General features: G+C 35.5%; 2 protein-coding genes across 3 annotated transcripts; both read left to right on the top strand.

Annotated features, from left to right (window-relative positions):
- Positions 1 to 605: 605 nt before the first annotated feature.
- On the top strand, positions 606 to 2,220 carry LOC18008756. The gene is made up of 2 exons (XM_006390072.2): positions 606 to 1,370; positions 1,822 to 2,220. The coding sequence occupies exons 1-2, from the start codon at positions 724 to 726 to the stop codon at positions 1,874 to 1,876; spliced, it is 702 nt and encodes a 233-aa protein (XP_006390134.1). The 5' UTR covers positions 606 to 723; the 3' UTR covers positions 1,877 to 2,220.
- Positions 2,221 to 3,268: 1,048 nt separating this feature from the next.
- Positions 3,269 to 6,453, top strand: LOC18008754 (TOM1-like protein 4). 2 transcript variants are annotated; one of them, XM_024151141.1, is made up of 10 exons: positions 3,269 to 3,446; positions 3,882 to 4,033; positions 4,190 to 4,268; positions 4,368 to 4,466; positions 4,556 to 4,669; positions 4,850 to 4,998; positions 5,085 to 5,166; positions 5,267 to 5,352; positions 5,468 to 5,665; positions 5,763 to 6,453. In XM_024151141.1, the coding sequence occupies exons 2-10, from the start codon at positions 3,924 to 3,926 to the stop codon at positions 6,241 to 6,243; spliced, it is 1,398 nt and encodes a 465-aa protein (XP_024006909.1). In that variant the 5' UTR covers positions 3,269 to 3,446; positions 3,882 to 3,923; the 3' UTR covers positions 6,244 to 6,453. The 2 variants fall into 2 exon arrangements, with proteins under 2 accessions (XP_024006909.1, XP_006390135.1); XM_006390073.2 differs by lacking the exon at positions 3,269 to 3,446 and having other exon boundaries at positions 3,462 to 4,033.
- Positions 6,454 to 9,844: the final 3,391 nt, after the last annotated feature.

A 9,844-nucleotide genomic window follows, 5' to 3' on the forward strand; every position in this document is an offset into this window, starting at 1 on the left:
CGAGGGCATTAAAAAGCTGTAACGTGTTACGGTGTTAGTGGTAAACAAGTAGGGACGAGTAATTTAAGCCCAAAAATAGATGATAAACGACAATGATGCTGTTGGAGTATCAAGTAATAGATGTAGAGGATCTTTATTATATCCGTCTAACGCTTTCTTTCATACTAAAATAATATATGTGTTTTTTCTTTTTTATAACAACTGAAAATAATGGATGATATGTTTTCGGCCAAAAAAAAAAGATTCTTCAATAAACAAAAAGAAAAACATAAACTTAGGTTGACATTTTAACTTGTATTTTGACGGGGATTAACGCTAACACACATCTGGATTAAATCAGAAGTTGCCTACAGTAGTACTTAAATTGGCCGAGCCAACACACATTGTTTTTTTTTTTGAACTTTACTAAAAAAGTTCATGTTTAATTGACGAAAACATGTTAGTTCGTTTCTTAATCATAGTTTTCTCTAATATAAGCCTCTCAACCACAAATGACAACAATACCCTAAACAAAAACTACATCTTTTTTTTTTTCCAATATATATGTATGTCCTATCTTAGTATCTTATATTATTGTAAAAATATATTAGTGTTGTAGATGCGAAGGGCGTGTATAACGGGGCTTCTTTATAAATTGTGAACAAGACTCTTAAATCCTAAAAATCGCATTTTTTTGTTTGTTGCTTCAAAGCAAAATCCCAAATTTCAACGACGACCATCGCAATGTTTGATTCTTCATCGAAATCGTTCAATTCCCATTTAGTTTTTCCCAGAACTTTCGATGATCATCCAGATTCCGGCGTCTGTTCACCTCCTCTGTGGAGAAGCAGCCCACCGAAGAGTCCTTCTCACCGTCACTGCAGTAATCTCTCGCCTGTTTCGAAAGCTCAGGTGATCGCTCGTGGTCAGCGAGAGCTTATGGAAATGGTTAGCAAGATGCCCGAGTCGTGCTACGAGCTTTCGTTGAAGGATCTCGTTGAGGTGAACTCAGACGAAGATAAGGAGCGGAAAGTGCTCGATGAATTGCCTCAGAGAAAAAGCAAGCCGAGTAAAGTCGTGAGGAAGATGAAGAGCGATAAATGGGTCGATCCGATTCGAAACGGAGGCGTAAACAACAGTGGGTTTCTTCTGAAATTGGTGTTTCCTGTTAGCTTGGGTGCTAAGAAAAAGACGAAGAAGAAAGATGAGGATGATTCTTCTGTCACAAGCAAAGGCTCTTGGATTTCTCCCAGATCAGAGGATAAAGATTGGTGGAAGAATGGATTGTCAGATTCGCGTAGGAGTCACAGAGGTGTCTCAAGGATCAACAGTGGGAGCTCAAAGAGCAGTGGTGGTAATAGCAGCAGAAGCAACAGCGATCCAAGTCTAAGGTATGCATAGACTCCGGGAAATTAAAAACTATTTGACCATATACCGATATAGAAAGAAAACTGTAATACGATTAACTTTGATGATATAACCAGCTTCCTTATGAATCTGTAGACGTATTTTGCATCTAGTTCGAGCTTTGGTCTTCTTGATTATTAAGTCTTCTTCTAGAGTTAATTTTCCTCGTGGCCGTACCGGTGCGTAGCTTTGTGATACTCTTCTCGTGTTTGTGAAATTGGTCCTTTTTTTTTTTTCTGTGGTTCGTTAGAAAGGGTCAATGTAGATGCGTTGGTTGCACGAGATTTTGACTTCAAGCTTTGGACTTTGTTGTTCAAGGGTGATGACTAAAGATGCTAATCCTGTGCTGTTTCCTAATTCCGTAACACAATCTCTTGTCTCATCTCTTTCAACTTTTGGGGTTTTGATTTTTCGAACTGTGGGGTTTTGATACAGGGATGAAAACAGAGGATGCTTATCTTTCCTCTGGAATGTACATCTACGAGATTGAAACGAAAAGTTCTGCATTGGTTATACACTTCTTTGGCTAAGAGGATAACCTATTCATATAACTCGGGCCGGATATAGTGCGTTTTTTAAACCCATGGATCATGGATGAATGAATCCAGCCCCAGGAATGGTGAAGATGAAAGCAGAGGACATGAGTACTCTTCTTCAATGTGCAACCAAAGATTCTATCCCCTTTTTTTCTGGTGTTCTTTGTAAGCCTATGTAATGTAGCTATAGAGTCTATAGTGATCTTATATGTAGATAGATACTCCAGCTTTTGCTAACATAAACCGATAAAAGTGTTATAATGCTCATCGAGAAATATCAAAATTTTAAGTTTTTGCATGTGACCTAAAACTTAGTGTCAGTGTCAATCATCTTTGCCTTCGCTTCAAGTCCAAGAGGAGTGAAATCTATTTGTTTTGTTATGCTATGTTTATGCTCTTGTTCTGGTGAGGTTGATGATAAGTTTTAGTGATTGGTAGTTTGGTACCTGAGTGGTAAGTCAGTGGTGGGTCCTTGTATGTGGAATTGTGTGAGATTCATTTATAGTCATCATAGTCATCTTCCAAACGCCGACCCGTTTCCGATTTTTGTTTTTCTTGCGTTTAGAAAACGCGCTCATGTATTAGCGGTTTGGACTTCACCGAAGACAAGTCAACGACGAAAACTATATGACAAGCGACGCCGTTGTGTCATTGTTAGTTACGGTGATTTTGCCGGGAATAGACCGGTGCGACTAAAAAGATTTTATTAACCTTTCATTGTTTTTTTTTTGTCGTATTAACCTTTCATTGTTAATTTATGAAAATGTCCAAAAGAGTCATTATTAAATTAAGGGGGTGATATTCAGTCATGAATTTGAAATGAATTTTCTATGTTTTATAATCTTCTAGATTTAAAATTTGATATCAATTTGATGGATTCATTTATTTAGATTCTAAAATCTCTGCAATATACACTGGATTTTGATTCTAATAATTTACTCATAAAACTCTATTATAATTGATTTGAAATGACTTAATGTACAAAGATTTTAAAAATTATTTAGTTTTGAATAACACTGGATTTTAATGAAAGATTTGAAATTTTTATTGAATAACACCAAACTTTAAAACCTCTTAAATATGATTTACAATCAAAAGAACCAATAACACTTGATTTTAAAACATTATTTAGAACCATTAATTGAATAATAATAGATTGTGGTTGGATTTAAATTCTATTAAAAACTATATTGAATAACACTTCCTAAGTTTGCTATATTAAAAAAAAGGGTCACTAAAGTCGACGGTGACTTTGTCTTAGTATCACCGACCGTGACATTAGCATAATAATGAGAAAACCCAAAACACAAGTTTGCAACTTTCGTGCATCTAGAGAAGAAGAAAAGTCGCAGTTGATTCTAGACGGCGAAAGGCTGACCTTACCTTGACACGTTCAGAATAATCCTTACCGTGTTTGAGGGTAAAAGTTGAAAATTTTCCGAAAGTCCCCTTCAAATTGGTTTCATCGCTTTCGAATCCTGAGACTTTCGCTTGCTCTTATTTCGGTTCTTAGGTCTGAACAAGGTAAAGTTTTTTGCTTTTTATTTTTCGAATCTGAAGTTGTGTTCAGTTGTCTTACTCTTCGATTCTCTTCTTGCTATCGGCTGTTTGCTTTTTTAGTTGCTGCGTAATCGCGATCACTGATCGACTCTGTTCAAATTTGGAATTTTTTTTTCTTTTTTCTGGCTCAGTTGTTCAGTGGTTGAAAGCAATTTTGCGATTTGATTTGCGTTTCCGTTGGAATCGGTTACTTCTGTTCTGTAGTTCTTTTTTCTTTTTGGCTTTGTGATCTGTTCTTGATGGTCTGGGAACAAAAATGCAGTCTTTCATACTAGTTCTATTGCAATCGCCAATATTTAGTTTAACAATTTGACTACGATGATGTGGTTTTGACCTTTGAATTATAGCTGTGTTACTGTGTACTAAAGAGATTGTGGTCTATTTGATATGTGATTATAGGAAATTTGGAACTGTGGGATTTGATTGGTAAGAGATCCTAAGATGGCAAATGAAGCGGCTGCATGTGCAGGAAGAGCTACAAACGATATGTTGATTGGTCCAGATTGGGCTATTAACATTGAATTGTGTGATATTATCAACATGGATCCTAGGTAAAACCCTTGAGTTATCTTCTGCAACTATTTCTATTTTGAAAATTTCGCATACATTTGTTTCAATTTCGCTGGCTAGTAGTCACTATTGTCTCGCTAATTTCGGTTTCTTTGTGGCTGGAAATGTAATGGTTTTTACAATGTTTAATGTCTTAGTCAAGCAAAAGAAGCAGTAAAGTTGCTCAAGAAGCGGTTAGGAAGTAAAAACCCTAAAGTCCAGATTCTTGCACTCTATGTGAGTATACTTTTCTCCATTCTTGGATTGAGTGCTTTTGTTTGGTTTCATGTATGTGTTGACCTCATTCTCGGATGATCCTCGGGGGTTTTGGTGCAGGCATTGGAGACTTTAAGTAAGAATTGTGGCGAGAACGTGTACAAGCTTATCATTGACCGTGATATTTTGATTGATATGGTCAAGATAGTGAAGAAAAAGGTTTAGCCATATTTCACCTGTTTCTAAGATCTCGATTCTGCCTTCTATCTCTGGAAATTTCGCTTACCTTACAAACTTAATAAATGCAGCCTGACCTGAATGTGAGGGAAAAGGTACTTAGTTTGCTAGATACATGGCAAGAGGCTTTTGGTGGAAGTGGTGGTCAATACCCACAATACTACAATGCGTATAATGAACTCAGGGTATGTTAACTTGAGAGATGGTTCTTTTTTATTCATGAGGTATGACCATTTATGTTGTAACTATAATGCTGAATGCCTAATCTTTGGAGGTAATCAACACGGTTTATAGGTGCCTAGGTCCGCTTTTTGGAACACAGGTTTTGACAAATGTTTTTTGGCCTTTTTGATAATTTTTTTTAGTCTGCTGGAATTGAGTTTCCACCTCGAACAGAAAGTAGTCTCTCGTTCTTTACTCCACCTCAGACGCAGCCCATTGCACACGTGGCTCCATCTGATGAAGTTGCTGCTATTCAGGCATCGCTGCAAGGAGATGATGTTTCTAGCCTCAGGTACTCTCTTCTAAGTGGATCATCTTCTTTGTCTTTAGTTACGGTGAAATGCTGTAGTTTGTTGATAATTTTTTATTATTTTTTAGCCTGGAAGAGATTCAAAGCGCTGAGGGATCAGTTGATGTTTTGATGGACATGCTTGGAGCACTTGATCCCGAGAATCCCGAGGTAGGAAATTTTCTTGCTCTATTGTATGAAAATACAAGGAACTGCTTGTTTTGCTTTCAAGTAATTAAAACTGTTTGTTTTCTCCTGGATGTTGTTGCAGGGTTTGAAAGAAGAAATTATAGTTGACTTAGTCGAGCAGTGTCGTACTTATCAAAGACGTGTTATGACTCTTGTGAACACTACAACGTAAGCTTCTTCTGTTCCTTGCTTCCTTTTTTTTGTTTCTCCCGCTGCTGTTTCCTCTCATTTGATGATGGGTTTTGCTAAATGGTGAAAGTACCTTCGTTTTCTAATTTACCAGAGACGAGGAACTTCTGTGTCAGGGATTGGCATTGAACGATAATTTGCAGCGCGTTCTTCAGCGCCACGATGATATTGCAAAGGTCGGCTCTGTTGCTTCAAATGGAATGAATACCACAGCTCCTCCTCCAGTTGAGTTAGTCAACATAAATCATGATGATGACGAATCAGATGATGATTTTGCTCAGCTAGCTCACAGGTGATAATAGTATATTAAGATATGATCTCTTGACTTTTTTTTGTTTCTAATAAGAAAAACGTTCTTTTAACTTTTGTGAATTCTCAATCTCTACAAGGTCTAAAAGAGATTTCAGACCGATTCTTCCTCCACCACCACCACCACATATGAGACCAGTATACGGTGGTAGTGATTCAGGTAAGGTGGATTTCCTTAGTGGTGATGTCTATAAACCTCAAGGCTCCTCACAAGGAGTAAAGCCTCCTCCTCCTGCTGCTTCGTCTTCTCCTGTTGTGGATGATCCAATTCCGCAAAGAAACTCCCCTGAGAAGTTACCTCCTCCGGCTCAATGGGATGCTGAGGTAATCAGGAATCTTCCACCTCCACCTTCAAGGCATAACCAGAGGCAACAGTTCTTTGAGCATCATCACTCGAGTAGCGGCTCTGATTCCTCTTACGAGAGTCTAGTTGGACAGACCAGGAACCTTTCTATGACTAGTGAGCCGAAGAAAGAGGATAAACCAGAGGATGTGCTTTTCAAAGACCTGGTTGAGTTTGCCAAAACCAGGTCCTCCAAGCCCAACAATAGGTCGCTTTGAGTCTTTTGCTTGTGTAACAAGTGTGCTTTTAGCAATCTTTTCTTTATTTATTTTTTTAAGTAACATTAAATGATGGTATTAGAGTGCCCCTTATATACATTTCTGTGTGACGGCGAATCACGTTCAAGACACATACACTTTGCATTATGCACCAAGAACTAACAATAGGATGAAGCTATTGAACAAGTCAATTGTTTCTGAGTTGTTTTATCATTCCGTTGTATTCTACTATTCTTCATGTTTCATTCATGTGGTTTTATAAGCGTAGAAACCCGAATATGAATAATGAAATCAGAGGATGTGCTTTTCAAAGACCTGGTTGAGTTTGAGCATCACCACTCGAGTCTAGCTAGTTGGACAGACCAGGAACCTCTGTATGACTAGTGAGCCGAAGAAAGAAGATAAACCAGAGGATGTGCTTTTCAAAGACCTGGTTGAGTTTGCCGAAAACCAGGTCCTCCTAGCCCAACAATAGGTCGCTTTTGAGTCTTTTGCTTGCGTAACAAGTATGCTTTAACAATCTTTTCTGATGATATTAATCTGCGCCCTATTGTCAAATTACATCAGTTTGTGACGGCCAATCACGTTCAAGACAGCAAATACCAAAGCAAGACTTGATCATACTCTTGACATTATTTCTTGCTCCGAATAAAGTTGCCGGCGCCGTGAAACGGCCATTGCCACCAGAATGCAGAGGGAAGGAGCTTGGACCTTGCATCGATTACCTTTTGAACCCAGGGGTGGAAAGGCACGTGGAACGCAACCTTGTTGTGAAATATATCGACTGAAAAATTCGAAACCATGTTTGCGTAAAGTCTTTACGACGTCCCAGGATCCTAATCTAAACAAAGTTGCTTCTACTATTTTTAGGAGGTGTGCTATTAATGGTTATCCTTGCCGTCTTCCTCCAAAGATCTAGTAGATATTGTTATACATGTAATTCAAAGAAAGTAATAACAATGTAGCAAAGCAAACATACATATTTTGAAATTTGAAATAATATGTACTAATTATGGTTGGTTTTATATGGTTCCCTTAAATAAACTATTATTATTATTATTATTATTGATGTTACAGTTGAATCTTATTCTATACCACGAAAAAAGTAAAATAACTTACAAATTAAATATATCTAAACACATTAACTTACAAATTAATTTAATGTGTGATTTGGGCTTCCCTTTAGGTTAATGTCACCTAAACCGGACACAGTAATAGTAGTAACACATCGCTGTAAACTCTTTAGTAACTAACATTTTGTGATTGAAGGGGTGATATCCTCGTATCTGACATGAACACTGATGTAATGACAAGACAAAATTTATTTATGCATGCGGAGGTAATTTATGCAAGGCTAGATTTCTAAACCCAACGGCTAGAATAAGCCTTGTTGAAGCTCACAAACCATTTACAAAAATATCATAACCCTAAACACTTTAAACAAACCGTAAATATCAAATTCCAAACCCGAACTGATGGCTTAATTAGCTTCCTCCTATATTTCACAAACCCTATTTAAAATTAAGTATCTAAACCCTAAACACTTTAAACAATAGATAAATAATAAAATCTATATACTCTAAATGCTAAACCGTTAGAATATGACTTCTAAACCTCCCGCGAAATATAAAACCTAATCCAAATATCCTAAACGCTATTAACCGTCTTAAATGTTCATTAACCTTCAAAATCTTTTATATAACGACTTTTTAAAACTTTCACAAGGTTTTGAAAACTTTTACATGCTTTTATAAAATTTCAAGTTTTCACCCTAAACACTTTAAATTGTAAAGAACCGTTGTTAGCGTTGTTAAAACTCATAAGTACCCCTAATAAAATGGTTATTGCAAAGTTGTAATAATCATATACATATAATGACTGGATTTTAGAGATTAGTATCCGAGATTGGCAACAAGATATATGTTTTGCCAATAACGTTCACATGTTGCATTATACGACAAATACCATTGTTTTTTTTTAGGAATAAAAATAGGATTAAGCTATTGAACAATTCAATTTTCTCAATAAAAACAAACTTTGCATTCTCCCCTTCTTCATAGGAATCGATTCCCACTTTCCAATTTTCCTGTTTTCTAGGAACTATTGATTCTAATTTCTTATTTAAAGGACATAAAACAAAATGAAATAAAAACAGAGAATACGCCTACAAATTAGATAAAGTCATCTTAACCAGCTACAATAATGAAGATCATTCGAATCATTCCATTGATGCTCGTTGCCATCATCATACTCTTAACATCATTTCCGGTTCCGATCAAAACCGTCGGTGCTGCGAATGTGCCAGTGCCAGCGGATTGCAAAGGGGAGATTGAACCTGGCATCCAACCCTTAATCAACGGAGCTCTAGTGCCACCAGGAGGTTGTTGCGTTAAATACAGACTAGAAAATTCGAGATCATGTTGGATGAAACTCGTTACGTCCATTGCCGGATTAATCAATTTAAATTTAAATTTCCTAATTTATAATTTAAAATATGATTTTTCAGTATTTTTTATAAAAATAATACAAAAACAAGAAAAATAAATTTAAAATTTATAAAATATTTCAACTCCATAAATAATTTATATAAAATACAAAAACACAATAAGATTAATGTTTTATTGTTGAAATATGGTTTTTTTTTCATATTTCCCTACAAAATCGTTTATTAAACTCTCTTAGTCAAGTTTTTCAACCATAACTGTCCTAATAGATAACAAAGCTAGCCAATTTAATCGCTCTTGGTAGATCACAAATAATTCTTTATCAGCTTTAATTTCGAAAAACTTCTTTCAGCAGTAACAACCGATACCAGAACTGTCAACAATATGCGATATAAAACTTCTGTGTTTTGATAACAATCTTCCATTTGTTTCAAAAAATTGAGCACTCCATTAAGCTTCCCAACTTCATTTAGTATTAATTCTCGGAGAATTTTAATTTCATAAACAGATCATCACTAACTATGGATGCATACCATTCGTTAAAAAAATCTTCAAATCTGCAAATTCTATTTTCTTTCTAAAATATAATTTGTTGCCCTTAACTAATATTTTTCTAGAGAAAAGTCTATAAACATTACAATTACAAATATTATTATTTTATAAAAAATCTTTTAAATTTTTTTTATTTATATATTTTTTTATTAAAAAAATTAACCAAAATTAAAAAATTGGATGTCCTAATCCGTCGTTTACCTCGCCTATGCTCTGGGCCGACCTTGGTTACGTCCCGTGATCCTAAGCTAAACCTAGCTGCTTATTCTATTTTTGAAAGTTGTATCGCCGGTTGTCCAAAAATCTAGAGATTATTACACATATAATTTGAACAAACATATTTTGAAATAATGTAAAAATTATGGTTGGTTTTTTATGGTTAACTAAATAATTGTTTTTAATATATGTTTTTCTATATGTATGCGTTTGCAATGCTATCTCTCTCTTTTTTTTGTGCAAATACTATCTCTCTTTTAGAATCAAATATAGATTTGTAAAGTGACCTAATTAAATATCTATATGAAAAAAAAATATTAATAACAGCATACTAAAATTGTCGAGGAGGATCGTGTCTATTTGTCATAACCTCGTTTTCAGCCTCATAT

This window comes from Eutrema salsugineum, unplaced genomic scaffold (genome assembly GCF_000478725.1).
Source record: "Eutrema salsugineum unplaced genomic scaffold, Eutsalg1_0 scaffold_9, whole genome shotgun sequence".
NCBI lineage: Eukaryota > Viridiplantae > Streptophyta > Magnoliopsida > Brassicales > Brassicaceae > Eutrema > Eutrema salsugineum.